General features: G+C 43.1%; 4 protein-coding genes across 6 annotated transcripts in view; 2 read left to right on the forward strand and 2 right to left on the reverse strand.

Annotated features, from left to right (window-relative positions):
- The window catches only part of FAM57A (family with sequence similarity 57, member A), a 31667-nt gene extending 24462 nt beyond the window's left edge, over positions 1-7205 (forward strand). For 2 of the 3 annotated variants that reach the window (XM_008593009.1, XM_008593017.1), the window contains 3 exons: positions 2349-2550; positions 3854-3949; positions 4878-6555. In XM_008593009.1, the coding sequence (XP_008591231.1) occupies positions 2349-2550; positions 3854-3949; positions 4878-5147 (568 nt within the window). In that variant the 3' untranslated portion in view covers positions 5148-6555. Of the gene's footprint in view, positions 1-2348; positions 2551-3853; positions 3950-4877; positions 6556-6825 lie in introns of those variants that run through there. The other variant, XM_008593021.1, reaches the window with a different exon arrangement.
- A 399-nt stretch (positions 7206-7604) lies between these two features.
- GEMIN4 (gem (nuclear organelle) associated protein 4) lies at positions 7605-11791 on the reverse strand. The gene is made up of 2 exons (XM_008593077.1): positions 10433-11791; positions 7605-9443 (listed from the first exon to the last, which is right to left on the reverse strand). The coding sequence occupies exons 1-2, from the start codon at positions 11515-11517 to the stop codon at positions 7859-7861; spliced, it is 2670 nt and encodes an 889-aa protein (XP_008591299.1). The 5' UTR covers positions 11518-11791; the 3' UTR covers positions 7605-7858.
- A 3945-nt stretch (positions 11792-15736) lies between these two features.
- On the forward strand, positions 15737-16680 carry LOC103608611 (diazepam-binding inhibitor-like 5). The gene has a single exon (XM_008593029.1). The coding sequence runs from the start codon at positions 15771-15773 to the stop codon at positions 16032-16034; it is 264 nt and encodes an 87-aa protein (XP_008591251.1). The 5' UTR covers positions 15737-15770; the 3' UTR covers positions 16035-16680.
- A 3525-nt stretch (positions 16681-20205) lies between these two features.
- GLOD4 (glyoxalase domain containing 4) overlaps positions 20206-21740 on the reverse strand; it is an 18155-nt gene continuing 16620 nt past the window's right edge. The window contains exon 9 of the mRNA XM_008593036.1: positions 20206-20766. Within this exon, the coding sequence (XP_008591258.1) occupies positions 20701-20766 (66 nt within the window). The 3' untranslated portion in view covers positions 20206-20700. The remainder of the gene's footprint in view (positions 20767-21740) is intronic.

The raw sequence follows: 21740 nt of genomic DNA on the forward strand, positions 1-21740 counted from the left end.
ATTCTCTGGGCCCCCACCCAATGTTCCCAGGCAGGCATCATCTGGGGCTCCCTCCCAGGATTGAGAAGTCCTCTGAGCGGGAACCCTGGGGTGGGACAAGCATCAGGGGTGTGAGGGCTATGTTTTCAGGACTTCAGGTCTCCAAGTCTTGTCTTGGGACTGGATGTCTGCTTTCCTTTGTGGAGCTTAGAGCTGGATCCTGGGAAGGATAGGAGTGCTGGGGAGGAGGTCAGATTCCTGTGGGAAGGATTGTGCTTGAGGCTGGGGGGGGTGGGGGCACGGGGGGGGGGGGGCCCTTTGCGGGCCGGGAAAAAAGGAAAAAAAAAAAAAAAAAAAAAAAAAAAAAAAAGAATGTCTCTAGTTAGGAGGGGGTATCTATAAATCCCCTCAAATTACACGCAGAATGTGATATGGAGCCAAGGATTTCATCAGATTTTTAAAGGGGTCCAGATCCCCAAAAGGGCTAAATCATATCCGTAGGCAATGTTCTCAATTCAAGCACTTGTATTTGAATAGTACTTTTTACACTTAAAAGGACTTTCACACTTTCAATTTTTTAATCCTCACAATAACTTTGTCAGGGAAGTAAGACAAGGATTATTAACTTCATTTTACAAAGGAAGTTAAGTCATAGACTAGTGGTAGTTAAGATTATAACCCAGATCTCTTGTTAATAAGTCTTCAGAGAATTCTACTTAAGAATCACAATTTCAGATCTTATTGAATAGGTACTGTGTGCAAAATATTAACTCTAGGTTCCACCCAGGGGGAGAGGCCAGTTATATTTCAGTTAAGCTTTTAGTAGCTCTTATTTTAGTAGCTACTTATTTTATTTGGAATTGCTTCAAGAAAGCAACTGAGACCACAGATGGGCCGTAGAATAAGTATTACACCTTTTAGCCTAAATGGAACCTGGCTAATTAATCCACCTATAAGTGTATTATATTTTCCATTACTACATTTTGCCTTTATCTCATTGTTTATTCATTATTTAGTTAGGCTCTGGTATGTGTGGAGTCATTCAGGAACAGAATCTCAAATGGCATCCTCTCTATATTCCCAGTGTTGCAGTTCAGTGCACTGGTTCCTTAGGAAATCACCTGAGACAAAGTTAAAAATGCAGATTCAAGGGCCCTGGACATACAATTTAGAATCTTTGGGGAGTGGAGTCCTTAATAAGCACTGCAGGTGATTCTGATGTTCAGGTAGTCCACAAAGCTAAATTGTTTCTTTTACCTAACACATGGATGCTCAATAAAAATTTGCTGACTGAGTGTTTCTAATACTTCCCAGCATAGTACATGATTTCAGTTTAGATGTTTTTCACATAAAATTTCTGTAGAATGCTTATTTATCATTTGGGAACAACATCATATTAATCATAGAGACTTTCTAATCTGCTCTAGGATGGTAATAAAATATCATTTGACTCAGCAAATATTGAGTCAACTCCTTTGGATGAGTAAATGGGAACACTTTCTTTTATCCTGACATCTCTTCTGGCATCTTACTGCTACAATGCAGTCCTTGAGCTCCAGGCTCATTTCTAGACATATTTTTCTTAATGAGTGGAATTAAGATTAGCTATAGATTTGTGTATTGTGTTGTTGTTGTTTTTGTTTTTTTTAAAAAAGGCTGGCCGGTTAGCTTAGTTGATTAGAGCACAGCCTTGTAACACCAAGGTCAAGGGTTTGGATCACTGAACTGGCCAGCTGAGGGGAAAAAAATGGGCAGGGTTGCTTCCCAGAAGCTCCCTAGAGAGGGGTTGCATGCAGATACAAGAGAAAACTCGTAGGTTCAGGAGTTTAGTTTCAGGTTGGTAAACTCCCAACTGTTGAGCAACTGAGGAGTTAAACTGGAAATATTGGATTTGGGTGGGATTTGGGATATCTTCCAAGACCAGTTTCATTGTGGAGCTGTAGAATCATTTGTATATGTATCTATATCAAAGTCAGCTTTATCACAAAATGCCAGAAAATCCATTACAAATGAATAGCTCAATCAGACACATAGTGACAACAAGCTACTTAAACATGTGGGGCTGAGTAAATTCCTGTTTTTTTCCTTTGACACTCATTAATTTGCCCTGTAATTTAGAGAAATTTGTCTACTCTCCTTATCAACTTCAGCATCTTTCACTGTAAAGTATTTGAAGTAATAATAATCAATTAAGTATAAAGCTAGAAAAAAGAAGTAAAACAGACAAAAATAACTTAAATTTAATTAAATTTTTTTTAAAAATTAAAGGTACAAAGCTGATGGGAATGTGTTTGAAAAGAGGTTGGCTTTGGGCCTTTGTAATTGATATCCATCATTATTTCACAGACCATTCATATGCTTTCTTTTAGGCACTGGCTTGCCCGAGAATATGTCTGGTTTTTGATTCCATACATGATCTATGACTCCTACGCCATGTACCTCTGTGAATGGTACCGAACCAGAGACCAGAACCAAGACCACTCTACCACTTTTCGAAACTTCCTAAGTCAAAATCGTCTCATGATCACACACCATGCAGTTATTCTGTTTGTCCTTGTGCCAGTTGCCCAGGTATGGACTTTCAGGACAGATCAGCAGCCTTGGTCACTCCTTTGCTGCTTTTGAACTGGGTGTCTTTACTATTAATTAGGAGTCAGGATTGCCCCTCTTTTCCTTCCCTTTTGGACCATACCCACTCTCCATGTGCCAGCAGCTTCAGCAGTTAAATCCCCCGTGCAAATAGTGGAGGAAAGTAAATCTGAAATGTTTGTGATCCTCCTTACCAACATTATTCCTTTTTGTGTGTGTGTGTGTGTGACCGGTAAGGGGATCGCAACCCTTGGCTTGGTGTCACCCGCACCGCGCTCAGCCAGTGGGCGCACCAGCCATCCCCATATAGGATCCGAACCCGCGGCCTCAGCGCTCCCAGCACTGCACTCTCCCGAGTGAGCCACGGGGTTGGCCCAACATTATTCTTTTTAGCAGTCTCCCAGCCCTCTGTGATTCCTTAGCATTTGTCAAAGTTTGTCTTTAGTTCAATACAATATAAAATCAATATAAAATACAAATACAGTACAAAACAACATAACAGCTCTCTAACAGTGCCAGAGAGTACTATATGCATTATTCTGATGTCACAAAAACACAGACTCTCAAAGCAAATAGCCTTATAATTTCTCCCCAGATTCATTTTCCCATAAAAACACATCCAACAAGGAAGAGAAATGGAAATACAGAGAAGAAACTTGTAATTCCTGAGTGCCTACCAGATGACAGGCACTTGATTAAAAAGCTCATACCTTGCTAAATGTTAGAAATTATTAGCCCATCTATCTATGTGGTAGATGAAGAAACTGAGCCTCTAAGTGTTTACTTATGTCATTCAGTGGTACTAAGGCACAGAGCTGGTATTCTCCTATGCTATACTGCTTTCTTGAGAAGAAAAAAGAGGTAGAGTACATTAAATTCTTTAAGACATCTTTCTTAATTACTTTGGGACCACAACATGTAGCACAGGGCCTGACACATATTTTGTTGAACTGAACAGACAATGTGCCCTTGGCATGACTAAGTTAGATACATAAAAGTAGACTGCAGAGTTCCTTCCGGCTATCATTGCTATACAGAGGAAGCTAGGGTGTGAAGCAATCAGCCTGTCTGAATTTGCCTCTGGATCCCAGGGATTTGACTATCAAAGTGCTATTGCTGTGGAAGCAGCAGAAAATCAACTGGGTCTACACTTGCCTATTTAGCATTTCCCTTTTCCTTCATAGTCTCTCCTGGTTACCCTTTTAATAGTCCTAGTTAGAATTTTCCTTCTGGTGGTTTCTTAACCTCCACTTCTTATTTCCCTTTTTCCTCTTTTCATCTGCAGAGGCTCCGGGGAGACCTTGGGGACTTCTTCATCGGCTGCATCTTCACAGCAGAACTGAGTACTCCATTTGTGTCACTGGGCAGAATTCTGATTCAGGCATGTATGAATGAAATGGCAAAAGTAATGCAGAAGGGAATGGACTCTGCTTTTCTTTTGGAGATTGCAGTGTTTGGAGAAATCCCTTAATGCTAGGAACAGTGGGATAGGAGACCCTTCAATAGATGTAAAGATAAGTTGGTCATCCGAGCCAGTGGGGATGGAATTGTAGGTTTGATCCAAGTTTGATACAGTTCATTATATTTTTCCCCTGGCCACACAGATTTTCTCTAATCTACTGTTCCTTAACTCCTGTCTGCTGGGTGGCTTAGGCCAAAACCAACATCACTATTGGAAAAACTACAAAGCTATATGTATATATAAGTGTGACAATGCTCAATAATCTTTTCTACAAGTGTCAGAAAATTAGGGGTTGTATTAGTCCATTTTTGTTGCTTATATCAGAAATAACTGGAACTGGGTGATTTATAAGAAAAGGAAATTTATCACTTACAGTTTTGGAGGCTGGCAAGTCCAAAGTCCAGGGAACACATCTGGTAAGGGTCTTCTTTGGTGGGGATTTACAGCGATGCAGGAGTCTCACCTGAGAGAAAATGGCAGATCAGAGAGAGAGACAGAGAGAGACTCTCGTGCTTTCCTTTTAAAGCCCTCAGAGGCATGCCCATGACCACCATTATTAATCCATTCATTAGGGTTAGGGCATGGTCATCAGAATCTAATCACATCTTCAAGGCCCCACCTTACAACCATAATAGGATTTCCTACCCTCAACAGTTAAAATGGGGATTAAGCTTTAATGACTTTGGGGGGTCATTCAGTTCACTGCAGGGGTCAACAAATTTGACAGCCCGGGTCTTGATGAGTACCTGTACCTGCTTGGCCTTTACTTTTGTGGGATTTGGGCTAGTCATTCCCTGATGCCCCAACCTCTTAGTGACCTTACATTTTCCTTCCCTTTCTTTTGCAGCTAAAGCAGCAGCACTCCCTTCTGTACAAGGTGAATGGAATCCTCACACTGGCCACCTTTCTTTCCTGTCGGATCCTTCTTTTCCCCTTCATGTACTGGTCCTATGGCCAACAGCAGGGACTAAGCCTGCTCCAAGTGCCATTTAATATCCCTTTCTACTGCAACGTGGCCAATGCCTTCCTCATCGCTCCCCAGATCTACTGGTTCTCTCTGCTGTGCAGGAAGGCAGCCCGGCTCTTTGATACTCCCCAAGCTAAAAAGGGTGGTTAATAGCTTCCAGGAGTCAGGCAGTGAAGGTGCCTCCTCACATTCGCTGCCTCCTCTGCTCAGTATTCCACGGACCAAATTGTGCCCTGGGTGGCCTCAGCCTTTTGGGTATTGATAAGCAGATGGATTTGAGTTTTTCTAAAGAATATTCATATTATCTCCCTGTTCTAACCTGCCCCTTTTGCAAAAGCACTTTTTTCTTAATAACAACTATTGGATCCCGTCAGACCTCCACTGGCAGCAAGGTGGTTTTAATGCAAACCCAAGGATCCTTCTTTGGGTCTTATCTCAAGAGCTTTGTCTGGAAGGTAGAAGCATGGAGCATGCAGATTGGTGGACCAGGGTGATAAGTGTCTGGGCACCCACTGGCCCTGATATTGGTGGCTACCCATCTCTACAACCACTCAGGACAGTATCCACAGTACTGGGTCAGCAGAAGCAAATAATGACTTGGTTCTTGAAATAATGTCTTCTTGCAACATTGGCCTGGGAAAATCATTGTGGATAAGTAGTTTTTTTATAGGTTACTAGATAACCCATTGGTTCTTTGCCTTATCCTTTCACCTATGTGTCAACTTTGAATTCTGTCTACTGACTTCTGACCAGAAGTCTCTATGGCAGGGGGTAAGAGGCAGGGATGGGAACCTGAAGCACTTGAGTTGGTAGGATGGCCAAAAGAGATCAGCACGACCTTTGCAGACTGAATTGGCAAAAAGACCAGTGTCAAACTTGTGAGCTTGTTGCAAGCAAATACTATCCCTTTTTTAGCATGTTCCCTCATGCCCAACTTTCCCCATATCCACACACATAGGATGTTCTCATGAAAGTAGGGGCAAAGTGAAATGATGACTTTGGTAGCTATTTACTGGGTAGCCCCACTCTTTGACACTGTTCTTTTTGTATGAATTGGAAACGGACTTCTATACTCCAAACCTTGATGTCTCATCTAGACTGTGGAGTACTTTTCCCAGAGCCTCCTGATAAGCCAGAGCTTGTGGTCCAAAGCCCATCCTATGTGAGTGTACTGCCATTTAGCCATAGAAGGCTGGGGAGCAAGAGGGCAGCCTGGCCAAAGTATGTCCTGTGGACTGACGCCTTCTCCCCCATTTGCAAATAGGATCCTCTGGTGCCAACACTGATCATTCTTTATCACCTAAGTGGGTTCGAGAGACTGTGCTATCATGACATTGTCTTCAAGTGGTAGTGAAAAACTAGAAATTTTAAAGTGCCTTTTAATTCATTGTCCATGAATTTTTAAAGGACTGAATGATGTCTCAAATTTTGACTGTTTCAGTCTTTAATGGGTGCCATTTAAAAAGTGTAAAATGCTGTATTTTTTTTTTTTTTTACTATCAGTATATCTTTGTTTAAGTCACCCCTATGGTGATTAAATTGCACTAATATTTCCCAACTCGTTCTCATTTGTGAAATACATCAATACTGGTTTCCTGTGAGAAGCATCCTGTGACCCAGCTTGATTGGCTGCCATGTGCTTTATAGTTCTTGGTCCAAGTTTAGGTCCACGTAACTGGGAGAAGGGTGTGTGTGTGCTGATGCTTTTAGCTTACAGGAGGACCTAGCTGATACCTTACATTTCTGCGGTTCACGCTCCCAAGAATACATTGAAGTTTCCCAGAGTTCAAGCCCAATGGTAACTTTAGGGCCTTTCTTCTCTTCATAGGTGAATACCAATTAGGAGTTGGGAGAATGGAAGCCTGATTGCTGGTCACAGAGCTGAGTCTACCTTAGGTGGGGGAGGGAACCTGAGGCTGCCTCATATTTGAATGAGGGTATGGATATAAAGGTGGTGATGGGACATATCCTTTTCCTTCCCTTATCTCCCTAACCAGTTCTCACAGTTCTGTAGTAATATCCTGGACACCTTAAATTCTCATCTTTATGCTTTTGCACATATCATTCCCTGCTCCCACTCATTCATCAAGATCATGACAGCTCCACCCCAGGGAGAAGACAATTATACCCATCCTTCAAACCTATCTCTGCTCTCTTTACCAGACCTAGCTTTATCTTAGTCCCTTTAGGTCCACTGAATGGAGTTCAGACTGTACAGCAGCCCTCAATTCAGAAGACTCCCATTTTCTTAACGTTAATATTACCCCTCCTTTCCCCCAGCATACAACACTTAGTTCTCCTTAGTCCAACCCTCTCATTTTACAATAGTGCAGGCCTCTTGGGCACAAAGATCACATGGCCAGTTGGAGGCAGAGCCAGGGCTAGAATAGACCTCTTTTCCAAGTTGCCGCTCTTTCTGAAGATACCCCATGAAAAATACTAAAATACTGAAATGACTCTTGAAGAGGGTCTTAATATAAAAGAACACACATACCGTGTAGTTTTTTTCCACTTGGGTGGTTTCAACTTTGGGCTTATTCACCAACATCTAGGGTGAAGTCCAGTTATGAACATGTTCCTCCCAACGTGACCTGATCTTAAGACTTTCTAAACCGAATTTTAGAGCATATTCAATGCTAGGCTATTGCTGAGAAAGATTCAGAGACAAGATGAGACTCAAAAGAGAATTTTATTATAGTTCGTATGTTACAAATATCTAAGAAACTACTTTCTTTACACCGTGATTGCCATAGACTTGTTATCTTGTTTACAATTTCACATAACTGTAAAGTTTGTGCTTCTCAGCTCTAACCCCTCAGACCCCCCATGTTGAGGCCCAGCTTTCTTCTGACCTACAAAGGTCAGAAGTTGCTGATCTTCTGCAGCAGAGTTTGGCGCCGCTCCTCTGGGCTAATGTTCTCAGCAATGGACTTTAAGAAGTGTTGCTCATTTACCTTCTGGAGCAAGGAGCTAATAGAAGGGTTGGTCTTGCTCAGAGTTTCATAGCAGGTGAGAATTTCCAAAGCCAAAACATAGAGGGGCTCACAGACCTCTTGGGGCAGCATGGCCATGATGTGCAAAACATGACAGAACACCTGGGTATAAACAAACAGGGTCTCCTGGGTCAGGTCATGTTCTTGTCCTTGGGCCCAAGGGCCAACTGACTGTAACAATCTAGCTGAGTCCAGGACGTTGGTCAGACTGCTACAGAGGAGCCTGACCACATGGCTCCAGCCTTCCATAGGCAGCCAATTACGACAGCTCTGGCTGCAGAGAAACTGGAAAGCTCTCAGGAAAAGTACAGAGAGTTGGAGATCCTGGGCAAAGGGCTTTAGGTTGAGCAGGGGAACAAACTGAATATATTCCAGGCTATAAGGGACATGGAGAAGCTGTTTCTCCAACAGTCTCCTGGTCAACTGGTGAAGGTAATGCCATTCCTGGGGGCTGCACCAAGGCATGACTTGTACCAGGGCCACCAGAAAGCCCTTGCTGAACAATCTGACCTCTTCGGGATTGCCCACATCTACCACCAAGAGAGAGAGCATCTGCTCCGAGACGCTGCTAGAGATGCAGCAGCACTCCATCCAGGCAAGAAGCCCTGTGCCTGGCCCATACCCTGGGTGGGTCTGGGAGGTCCACTCATCCTCAGAAAGCTTACAGATCTCAAAAAGTGTGGTTGGCACCTCAAACTTGAAGTGGCCCTCAAAGAAACTCTTCAGTCTCAGGCCCACAGTCCAGTCTAACTTCTCCAACTTCCGGTGGAGCCAGGACAGGGACTTGATCCACGTGTCTGGGGAGAAGGTCTTGGCACTGGCTAATATGATCTCACAGAGGAGCTCCAGGATATGGATCACCAGATCTTTCCCATCCAAAGAGAGGCACCGCTTCTCCTTTGGAAGCTGCCAGTATTTGCTGAAGCCATCCAGGAGCTGGCATAAGCTGAAGATGAGAGGGAACGGGGAACAGGTCTGGAGCCAGTATTCCTCTAGGCACAGATTTGCTTCTAGAGTCTGGAGAAAGATCTTCAGACTGAGGTCTACCTCTCTGACATCCAGCATCAAGAAAGGCAGGACAAACTCCCTCAGTACCTCATCTGGCTCAAGAAGGGCAGCAACTGGAATCCCTTGGGGTTTCACAGGACTCATCAGGCAGTTCAGAAGCTCTAAAAATTGCTTTTCTTCCTTTGGTGTAGAGAACTTTGTCCAGACAGTTTCTTTGAGGCATGATACCACAAAAGTGCTAGATAAATTTGGACCTTGCTCTTTCGTGAACCTAAGGGCAGGGAAGGCAGTGAGGATCTGAGCCAGGAACTTGTGGGTGCCAAGATTGATCACAGCCATGCTGCACATTTTCTTCACTGTGATTTCTGGATGCAGTATTACCAGGCGGGCCACAGAAGCCACAGCTTTAGCCAAGCGTTTTTCTATATCTTTACCAACACTAAGTCTATCAATTTATTTTATTTTTTTCATTTTTATAAGCATTGCTGTTTTAATTTTTCGGTTTTTTCTAATACTGATATTGAGCTACTTTTCTCATGTTTATTGGGAAATTGTCTTCTGTGAATTTGGAGGGCACTTTTTTATCGTGTTGTAGCCTCCAACGTTGCTGTCAAGGTATATAATTCATTCTGATGTTTAATCTTTGTGTGAAACCTGTCTCTGTCTGGAAACTTGCGGGCTCTTTTCTTTATTCCCAATGTTCTGAAATTCCATGACATGACAGTGCACTTTGAATTGGATCTATTTTGAGCACTTGATAGGACGATTCCATCTGAAAACTCAGCATTGGGTCCTAGGAAAGTTTTTTAATTATTTCTTTGATAATAACCTTCCTTCCATCTCTCTCTCTCTCTCTTCCTTCCTTCCTTCCTTTCTTTCTCCTATTCGCCCTTTCTGGAACTCCTTTTATTTAGATAGCCAACCTCATGGACCAGTCTTAATCTTTTTTGTCCTATTTTATCCCTACTTTTCAGTAAATTTCTTCAACTTTATCTTCCAATCCTCCTATGGAGTCTTTCACTTCTATGACTATATTTTTAATTTCTAAGAGCTCTTCTTTACTCTCTAAATAACCTTTTTTTTTTTAGCACATCCTGTTCTTGCTTCATTTATACCATATTTTCTCCTAGCCCTCAGAAGATATTGATAGCTTTTTTGAGATTTTCTTTTCCCCGAAGACTCCCTCTGTGCCTTCCAAGTAACTTTGCTCTGTTTGTCTTGGTCTCTCATGTTCCATACTTTCCCCTTTGGCTGTTAGAATATGTAACCAGAAAGCAAACTGCAAGTTCTGAATATGTCTGTGAGGTTTATTGACTGATCTTCACTTTGAGAATCTCTGGCTGAGCCATTTCTCCAGGACACCCTTGACATCAACATCTTTGTATCTCTTCTCTTGGAGGAATCCAGTCCATCTGCCTAGAAGGTATATTTTGCCTCTCCTCCTTGGACAAGCTGGTGGTATCCAGGTAGAGCTTTAAGTTCTGGCTGAAGGAAGTCAGACTGTCACACAGCCGGTAGCTATCATAATTTGTCCTCTGGCTGCTGTTGAGCATGGCCTGCAGCTCCTGCCCCCATTCCTGTAGCAGGCTGTGCATGAACTCAAACCCGACAAAGATGGTCTCATTCGGGAGTTTGGCCAGTGAGGTCAGGCTGACATCCCTTTCTGCCTCCTTTACCTTCTCTGCCAGCGCCTGTTGGTGGTATGGGTTCTGGGTGTCTGAATTCCACACAGAGATCACTGTGGCCAGTTTGTCCAAATACACAGTTGCCGACACTTCCTGGGGGTCATCCACCATCAGTGCAAACACAGTCAGCATGTCAGCCAAGTTGGCTAATGCTAAGCACTTCATTCTGAGGCACAGGATCCTGTTTTGGATTTGCTTCAGCCCATTAAGCAGCATGGCCAACAGGGGCATGGTAGGGCACACACCTGGGTCTGACTTAAACCTCTTCGGAGGATGGGAGAACTCATCTGAAGAGGGCAAGTACTTATGGGCCATTGTCCTAAACTGGGAGAGCAGGGAGTCCTGCTGATTGTCTTTGTGCTTCATCATTTCCCACCAGACATCGAGGAAGAAGGCCACATCTTCGGAAGAAGTGTCAATCATCATGTGCTCCAAAAAACGCTCTAGTTCTGCACGGCAGATGGTGGCTGGCAGGGCCATTAGGAGCTGGATAAAGAGTCCAGAAGCTTCCAGGGACTTGAGCAGCTCAAAAAGGACTGTGTGATTGATGGTAGGGATCATGTTGCCCACTGAGAAGAATACATCTTCCTGCCATCGAGTTTCTGTGTCAGAAGGGGTAGCAGGGTAGGGCTGAAGAACCTTGGCCCAGATGATGATCAGAGCTTTCTTCTTCCAGGCAAAGGGCTGAGAATGTGCTGTGGCCGAGGAGATCTCCCTCAAGGCCTCCACAATGGGCTGCCCAACATGTTCCCAGTCAGACTTCGTCAATTCTGCCAAGGCTTTGGGGTGGAACAGCTGCTCGGCCAGCAAGAAGCCCCCATGCAGAACAGTCATTTCTTCACAGATATTCAAGGGTCCTGCACAAAAAGAAGCCGAATAAGATACAGTGTAGTGAAAATTTTACAAAATATTAAGCAGAGGTTAGAGGGAGAGGCAGCAGTTAGAGGTTGGCTGTCATTATCAGGGTCAGACATGATAAAGGTTTTATTTATTTATTGGCAGACTAAAAAATGACCTCCAAGCTCTCTAGCCTGGGAACTGGGAGGGACAACTCATACCATTAGAAATAGGGAACAGAGAAGAATCAGAACAATTCTGAAGGAAGATGAGCTCAGCTTTGGTTATTTGGAGTCTGAGGCAAAACCTTAAGGTAATGTCCTCCAGCAATGGAAATGCAGGGTTGAATTTCAGAAGGAAAGTAAGCCCTGAAGTGTGATGCTGGGAGGTATGATCACTGGAACCAAGGAAGTAAATGAGATCCTTCACGAAAAATGTGTGAAAAGGAAAAGCTGGACTGCTGAGGCTAGACACAGCAAAGGTTGGGCCAAGCGAGGTTGTGGGGAGAAGGGTTTAGAAAGAGAAAAACAGCACAAGGACAATAACAAACCACAGGGGCCACCAAGTATGTATTATAGGACATGACAACTGAGCTTCTCAGTAATGATACAGACTAAGAAAGGCACAGCCCCAGGACAATGGGCACTGAAGCAATTAGATAAGCCCTGCCTTCCCCCTTTTCTCTTAATAGCCTTGCCCTGCAAATAGGTTTCAAACATCCTTCTGCCTTTCAGGGAAACAGTTCACTCCACAGCTTCTTCCAGTCAAAAACAAGCTGCTCATGACTCTGGTTCTGTGGTAGAAACCAGAGGGTAGATACAAAAAACACTGCAGTAGATTAAGAAAGTCCTTCCTTCAGTGAGCCATGAATTGACACAGACTTATTAAGGAAGGTATCTGGGATGCTATTCAGATACGGGTTTAAATCCTAGCTCAGCCATTTAAAAATGGTGTGATCTTGGTCAGATTATTTCTCTGAGCCTCCCTTCTGCATATGTGAGGATAATACAGAGTTCACATTATGACTGTGAGGATCAAATGTTAAATGAGGGTACTTCAAAAGGTTTATGGAAAAATGGAATTAAAAGATAATACAGGACTGGCCAGTTGGCTCAATCAGTAGAGTGTGGTGCTGATAACACCAAAGTCAAGGGCTTGGATCTCCCTACTGGCCAGCCACAAAAAAAAAAGAAAAAGATACTACAAATCTTTCCATGAACTTTTTGAAGACCTCTCATATACTCATCAAGCCCTTGGCACTGGTTTGGTGCAGTAACCTCCTGATCCAATCTCCTAGGGATGCTGTAAGGGTTAAATAACATACAGCTACAATAAGCATCAGTCTACAAAGAAAAAAAAAAGGTTACAAAGAGCTTGATTAAGTGCTTGATAAATGTTGGTTTCCCCAAATCTTTCCATTGTCAGGATCAGAATCTTGTCACTATTTTTTGCCTCCCCCAGCTCAGAAAGATGAAAGGACATATAGGTCTTCATCAGGTATGTTTCCTTTGGCCCAGAAGCTAAAGTCAGAATACAAACTGCTCACTATTCAATATTCCTGACACCTCTCCCCTTTCCCAGGGCCAAGAGATGCTATCCCTTCTAGTCCCTCATGTCCCCAAGAGCACATCTTCCCCATTTTCACAGGCCAGGAGCTGAAGAGAAAATACTGATTCCAGGAGACTAAATATCCTGCTCCTTTGACCATTTATAGGAGCAGCAAAAGGCCAAGGGATCAGCACTCCTACACAGCCCATTTGTGAAAACAATCCATCTTGGCTCGGAGGGTTAGGTTGCTGAGGGGAGTCTCTCAGGGGGTTATTGCTCTTCTTTCTGGCCTGGGCTACTCTCCCAGGGCCCCAAAATATGTTCTGTGGACTCTCTAAATGTAATTTTATTAACTGTCAGCTCAGCTGAGCTGATGTTTGGCCTCCCTCACCAGCCTTCCCAACACAATTAGTATGTACATGTGCTACCTGAAATAATAAGTCCCAGGGGCAGTTAATAGTTGGGAAAAACCCAAGTGCTTTATCACTAATGGTTAACTAGTGCTTTTGAGTGCGCACTTCTTTTTTTTAAGTGCTTATTCCGTGACAGGCAGTCCTACATGATACACATATAAGATCCCTTTTAATCTTCAAAACAACCTTTTAAGAACTATTATTCCTGTTTTAGCGACGGGAACATTGTAGGCTGCCCCATTAGCTCAATCGGTAGACAATGGTGCTGATAATACCAAGGCCAAGGGTTCAGATCCCCATGCTGGTCACCCGCAAAAAAAAAAAGCGGGGCGGACATTGAGGCTCAGAGACAATCTGCTCAGTGTGTCACAACCACTGGGCCTGGGACAAATCACCACAGCTGCAGGGCTCCAAACATTGGAGCTCTGCCATTCCACCATGAAAACCTGGTTGGGGACAGGGACCAGAACATTTCTCCACAGACTACTATTACTCACCCCCAGCTCTCCCAGAACAGCCTCCTGCTCTTATCCCCTTAAGAGCATATCCAGCAGGATGGGGAGGCCTGGCAAGAGGCCATCGATGTCGACCAGTTCCCCCCTTTTTCCAGACCTCGCCTATGTGGATTCTGAATCATGATGCACACAGGTTCAGAAAGTGCCATCTCAAATGCTGCACCCCCTCCCCACGGCTGCTAGTTTGGTAAATGCTGCTACAGCGCAAGGCACTGTACCCAAGTGCATACACGCGGTCTCACTGAAACCCGCTCCAAACTGTGAGGCGGAGGCCATGTCGTCATCCCGCTCTACCGATGAGGACAAGATGCCTGCTCAGGAACTTAAAGATGTTCAGTGAATGAGACCGTCGGGGCATCCGGCATCCCCCCGAGCGTCCTCCGAGCTCGGCATTTCCCACAGCACGTGCACTAACCCGTTCGCTTTCAGGAGACCTAACTTCACATTCGCTCGGTTTTCTCGCGTAGAAAGAGGCCCAGAGGGGACAAGAGGCGGGCCAAGGAGCGGAGGGGCCACGGCTGAAGCCCGGGCTCCCAACTCCCGGTCTCCAAGGACACCCCGAACCTCCAAAATCCCTCCCCGGCCCGATTCCGTTAGCCCAGGCCGGCGCGAGCGTGCGCAGTGGGAGAGGGCGCGTCATGCAGCACCGTCCAGGTGGCGCGTTGCGGGGCGCGACCTGGTCGGCCCGGGACAAGGGAGCTGGGACACCCACCTAGCTCCATGGTGGCGACGCTGGCCTATCCTGTCCTTTCTACATGAATTTTTCCTCAGGGCGACCATAAATAGCTGAGTAAACATTTCTGTCTTTTGAAGCATCCTAGCTAGTAAATAAAGAGGGAATAAAATAATTAGAATATGGTATTGTGCAACCCCCTATTGAAATAATGGATCTAATAAGTGATCACCAATGTCTGCTAATGTCATAGAGATGATGAGACACAACGGGCCTCCTGCTGTCAGAACATGCACCTCTGAAGCCAAATCTAACCCGAATGAGATGAAGCCTCAAGAATCAGCAGCTAATCATCAGGAAATGCAGGGATGGTGGAACATGTCAAACGACACTACTGGGATGGCGCCAGCAAATTCAGACTTTGGGCAACTTTATGAGGTAAAGGGGGAAAATTAGATGAAGAGAGAACCTAGAGATTAAAAGAAACATTAGAGACACCTGACATAGCAACCAATGCAACAAGCAGAACTTGTCTGGATCCACATGTAAACAAATCAATTGTGATAAATTAAGAGGTCCCAGTCGTCCTATCCTGTCCCTAGCCCCGCATCCCCCCCTCCCAGTAACCCCCACACTGAATGCCTTCCCCGGGCTGCCCGCCAGCAGCCAGCAGCACAGACAGCCACGCCACGCTCTGGGCTTCCTCCTCCGCAGCGGGACTCCGCCCAGCCCACAGCCACGCAGCCTCCTTCGGACAGAAGCAGTCCTCTAATTTTCTGGGATCACAGACGCTTTTGAAACTTTGATATAGTCGTCCCCAGAAAATGCACAGTTCGAGCTCAAACATCTGTGGGACAGATCCAATCCAGCGAACCCCTAGTTTACAATCTGTACTTTATAAAAACACACACTTGACTTCTTACTGAGAACACACACACACCCGTGTTCTTCCCACACACTATTCTGTCTCCTTTTTTCCATTTCCCTTCTTCCCTAGACTTAAGAATCATCAGCCTCACATGTCTCTCACTCTCCACCCTCCAGCTTCTAGCGCCAGCTATCACCTGGAGAGTACAGAGGGGTCCGGCCTCAGCTACCCCAATGTGCCAAGTGGAGTTTGAGCTGGCCTGTGCTGCTATAAAGCTGCTGAAGGGTCCTGTGAGCGATGAGGAGAAATTGCTGGTGTACAGTTTCTACAAACAGGCCACCCAGGGTGACTGCAACATCCCTGTCCCACCTGCCTCAGATGTGAAATCCAAGGCCAAGTGGGACGCATGGAATGGGAACAAAGGGATGTCCAAGATGGACGCCATGAAGCTCTATGTTGCCAAAGTGGAAGAGCTGAAGAAAAAAGAGGCTGGCTGAGGACACACTGGCAGACAGATGGAAGTAGCATGGCTCCTCTGATAGGGAATGGGCTTCTTAAAAGACTTTGATGGCTGAAATGTCCTGTACTAGTAGCAAGGTTATCTGAGACATCAATAAATCACCTAAACTGCATGACAGTGATTGTCTGCTGTTGGAAAAGAAACTCAGTGACTGTAAGAGTCCTGGGGAGGTGTCTAAAATGTATAAAAAGCATCTCTCCCCTAGGTAAAATTCCATCAAACTTGCTATTTGTATGGTTTTCAGCAGCATTCCCAGCCTTCTTGTTCCTAGAGTGTATGTAGATATTTGGCAGGAGTAGAGGCGGTGGGGGGAGAGTCATGCTATGAAAATACCCAAGATTTGAGGTCATTGAGACCATTCTCAGTGAGTCACCTGAGGCCCTGGCTCCTTATCTCTTCAGGGATTGATGACTCACTAATGTTGGAGCGAGCAGGACTGAAGCCATGTTGGGACCTAAAGCTGCCTGGGCTGCGGAGGGGGGGAGGATTTTTAAAAGGACAGTTTTTTTCTCTCCACTCTTGCTTCCCAACCCCTGACTTATCTCCCTCGCTAAGTAGGAAACAAGGCTGAGAAGCTAATTAATTAGCTTCTGCAAAGCTAACAGTTCTGTCTTTGAGACTTGTAGAGTTTTGAGAAATGATCAAGGCCAAACGACTGAAGCTGACCTTGGGCACTAGCCAATTACACTGGCGCAAATCAAAATCTTGCAGGGTCCTGAGATAACAGTGAAGATGAGAACAGAAACCAGATGAGGCCTTGGCAAGACCTTGTATCCAACCCATAGAAATAGACCCCTTGTAACTCACATTTCCAGCTCTCCTGCTTTTCACCTCCCACATTCCATTCCCTCAACCCTTCCTTTAAAAACCCCTCAGTAAATGTAAATCTTTGAGATGGGGTAGCCTACCATCTCCTTCAGCTGAATACATCTGCTTTTTCTAACACCAACCATCTGACTTCTGAGTTTTTTTCTTTCCTTCTCAAGGGGGTGGGCAGCCGGACCTGAGTCCGGAAACACTAGTAACCCAACACTGTGGAGGGGAAAGGGGCTCTGTTTTCCAAAAACCTCCGCTGGAACATAGGCCCAATAAAGTTAATGTTTTAAGGGAAGCCTAACTTTTAGTGACAATGTGGTGAAGTAACTGATGCATCACAACGCAGCTGAAAAACAATGGAGCAGAATCCCATCTTTCAGCCTGTGAAAGACTCATCTAAGGCCTAGCAACCAGTATTTTCTTGGGACTATTGTATAGCTAGCGCTGGGTTCTGCTTGGGGATGTTTGTGGGACAATTATGTATATGTGGGATTTGTTGTATGAGCACAACACACCCTTAACCTACGCAAATGCCAAAGTGCCTGAACTCAGTTTCTGCTCCTTAGCGTTAATGATCACAGAGGCATCAATGCACAACCATTGTGCCTGGTGGCTGGGATACGGAGTGCTAAATGGAATTCTTAAATACATTTCAGAGAAACAGGTCAGCTATGGCATGGGAGTTCCCAGTACTCTTCCTCAATTAAAAACTATTTTCACAGATCATGACATCAGGTCAGCTCCAGTTCATGAAGGCCCATTAAACAACAGAAGCAACAACCATGAAGTTAGCTCAATTGGTTAGAGCGCATTGTTATATCACCAAGGTCAAGTGTTTGGATCCCTGTAGCCAGCTGCCAAATAAAAAAGACTTCAGAGGAGAAAGGAAACCAAATCTCACCAGGTATCTTCAAGATCTTCTGTTCACATATTTGCAGGAAGTGCTATAGACTAAGTATATTACTTAAGAATGAAGTATACACACTGTATACCACAGTGACTAATGAACTATAAATTGGGCAAGAGCTACACCGTAAAACAGCAGTGCTATTCACTCTTTGCAGGATATTATGAACACATTTTGATGCATTTAGGACCATGACTCATGTTCAATGTGAATTAATAGTAAAAATAATACATCTTGCCCCAAAAGGCGGCAGTTTAGGTATAGCCATACCAGTCTATAAATCATTATAGAACCTCATGAAGTAAAAATGTGCCATAATTAGGACTGCAGAAAGGAACTGTAGAGTGGATTAAAAAATAAAATAAATAAGGCTAATAAATATAGTGTATAGTGTGTTAAATTTTCTGGGGAAAAGGAGAAAATAAGAATATATATATTTATATTTGCTTAATACTCAAGTGGTTACCTACAGAGGCAGGGGGAATGGGACTAATGGGGATGGGCAGGAGCAAGATTCTTTTAAAGTATACCTTTTAAGAATGTTTTGATTTTTGAACCATGTGACACTATTACCTTAGATAAAGAGGTCTGAAGCAAGGGTTCTTCTTTATTAATCATTAAAGCCACAGTGGACAAGCTGGACACCTCCTGAAAACTCTGGCTGCTAAATTACAATGGCACCGACAGGTGAGGTGAACAGAAAGTCACATAAAGAAGCACTGAATGTTCATGGCTTTGTTAATTCCACCAAGATGTCAGCCAGACATGGATTTCATACAGTTAATTCTCCAGGCTAACCTAGGAGAACTCTTGCAACATGGTCATTCTAAAGCCCTCTGGATTTAAACTCAAGGCACATTTGAACTTTTCACTTAATATGCTAGGACTCTACAACCCCTTAATTCCAAAGCAAAATGACTACTTTGAAAACACAACTCTGGAGAAACTTAAGAAGTTTCCAACTTCATCTATCTGTTTATTTACTTATTTTCTTCAAAGCTAGTCAAGTGTGGTAGTGGGGGGAGACAATGTTAATCAGCTTAATAATAACCCACAACCCCTGGACCAACTCCAATTTCATCTCTTTAAAACACTAGCCTGGGCAAAAGTGTCTTTTTTTATAACCTCATTTTCAAATTGATCATACCATCCCCATAGAAGTAGGAAAGTAATCATAACTTTTGGTTTAAAATTACTAGCTGAACTGTGCAAAAACAAACTTTTGGATTCCTTAATAAAATGCTAAAGTTGTATACTAAATAGCTTTAGGATGAATAAAATATTAAAGACTGCAATAAAGGAAAACATGACAGGCAATGAGAAATAAAAGGGGGCTGATCTCATAAAGCCAAAATGTCCCAGGTGGATAAACAGTATTAATTTCTATCATGCAAGTGCCCACTATCACGCACAGTCGTACATTTAAAAGTAAAGCATTTTTGTATGTCAAAACACAAGATAAGCAAATAAAGAAACCAGTATGTGTTATTTAATCACTCAGTACTTACATAAACCACTTATTTTACTATAACAAACTTAGAAGGTACAATATAGCAGAGTGGGAAAAGTAGTTTCTTTTCACAAGAACAGCATTACTAGAGATAAATACCAAGAATTAATAATCTAATAGAAAATCTAAGAATTAACAAATCATAGTCTAAACACAGAAGTTTATCTGATTATTCAATATTCACATAATAATTTCCCCATGTATAGAAAAAAAATGAACCAGTTACCTAGTGGAGGAACATATATAACTTGGTTTGCTTTTAAACTCATGACTGATTCCCTAAGATAGGGAATTTAAGTTGAATGAAAAGTGTGGAGCCAGACAAGGATTTTTTTTTCCTCAGGGAAGGTAAGATTGCCCCTTTAAGAAGGTAACTTGGAAATCCCTCCAAAATTTCTATGCCCACCCTCCCAGTAAGGGAGAACAACCAAGGTTATGATTTACAAGTGATTTTATATACGTTACTGTGGAACTAGTATCCCTTGAGTCAGTCTTTTCCAATCTCCTCAGTTTATTCCTAAAATTTGAACCTGGCCACCACTTTAAATAATGAGACTTAGAGACTGGTCTAACAGCTTGATTTTGGAAGCATACTCTAATGAATATACCCAATACAATTCTGTTTCTAGTTATTAAAACCTGATTGTTCTATAGAACCAAAGAGAAAACTACAATATTAAAAAAAAATATTGGGGCTGGCCGGTTAGCTCAGTTGGTTAGAGTGTAGTATTATAACACCAGGGTCAAAGGTTCAGATCCATGTACTGGACAGCCACCAAAAAAAGCCCATTTTTTTTTTCAGGCTGAAATTATCTAATCCATTTTAAAATCTAACATCATCTTCTTTAATGTGAGGAATTTTAAAAATTTAAAGGAACTAGCAAAGAGCTAGGTATGTAGTAACACACACATTAAATCCTTCCTGTATGTTTTCTCTGGCTACTCAAAATGTAAAAGCAAGTAAGACGGGAGTGTTAACTGAATCTGTTGGTCCAACAAAATAAATTTTTAAAAAAAAATTTTTAAATGTCAACATCTACCAGAGTAAGATATTAGAACAGCATATTACCAGATGCTAGGAGTATTACCATTATAATATCGCATACAGCTATCCCAGTCTGGGGATAATCTAATACAGTAAGTAATCTAATACAGTTACACACAGAATGTGCCACTCCAGTGACCGTGCAGATTACAGCAAGGGTTCTCTTTACCTGGATGAATGATAATTGGATTTCATTTCTAAAGCATACCAGAACTTTCAAAGATTGAAACACACAAATCTTCACCACCCAAGCCTCCTTGCTTATACAGGAAACAACCAAATTTAAGAGTATCACGGACAAACACATCAGGCCTCAGAGGTGCTGGACAGGAATCACAGATGCTTGTTCCACATGATGTCATCCATTAAACTGAAGCCTTTGGTTTATTTTGTTTAGCAAACCACTCATCACTTTTATCAGCCGCCATTGCCTATAAAAACAGAAATGGAATATACATGTATTCATGTCTAAAAAAGAAAAGACAGCCCACTTTATACCTCACTGCATTGTTCACAATCAAGAAATTAACGTGTAAAGAGTGTTCTCCCAGTATAGAGTACAAGGTTCAATGTGACAGGAGATGCTGGTGAGTACTGAGCAACTGCTTGTGAATTCTCACTCTGCAGAGTAAATGGCAAAGCCTGCAGCCAGGAAGTGTGGCTGGCTGGCTGGCTGGCTGGCTGGCTGGCTGCCTGTACTAGAGCAGGCACTGAGCATGGCAGGCTGTGGGGTCTTTGGTAGAACAGAGTGCTGTCACTCTTAGCATCTGGGTAGACTCTCAAGAACCTTTAGTGTTCATGAGACCCACGTGAGACCAAATATGAAAAACTATTTGATGTTCTAGTTATTGAGCCTGAAAGATTCCCTTTTACTAAGCTTCCTCCCAACTTCTTCCATTGGTGTGGTTGGTTCTGTTCGGTTAGTTTCAGGCTTCTTAATTAAAAATGAAGCCTTGTTAATACTAACGTTTTTGGTTCCATAAGAGTCCTCTTAGTCGTTCATTATGGAAAAACATTTACTTATTCAGTCAAAAAGCAAGTATGGAAATACCTTTTTAAAAAGGACACTTTTCATCATGAGCGAGGTACTACACTGGGTTCAGGTGTGGCAGCACAGACATAGCTCTGAGGAGTGTAAAGAACACCTAAGGACTCAGATATGGAAACGAGTTATTTTTTGCATGAAGGAGGTGTGTGTGTCTTTGCTCTATTATAGCCATGAACAAAGTGATATCAGACCAAAAGGAGAGGAGCAACTAACTGGTTGGAGAAATAGTATAAAAAATACTCATCTACCTCAGCAGGAAGTCACAAGATGATGTCTACAATTGAAAATGAGGAAACAGAAATATATATATATTATATATATATATATATATATATATATATATATATATACAGAAAT

Source organism: Galeopterus variegatus, unplaced genomic scaffold (genome assembly GCF_000696425.1).
Source record: "Galeopterus variegatus unplaced genomic scaffold, G_variegatus-3.0.2 Scaffold155, whole genome shotgun sequence".
NCBI lineage: Eukaryota > Metazoa > Chordata > Mammalia > Dermoptera > Cynocephalidae > Galeopterus > Galeopterus variegatus.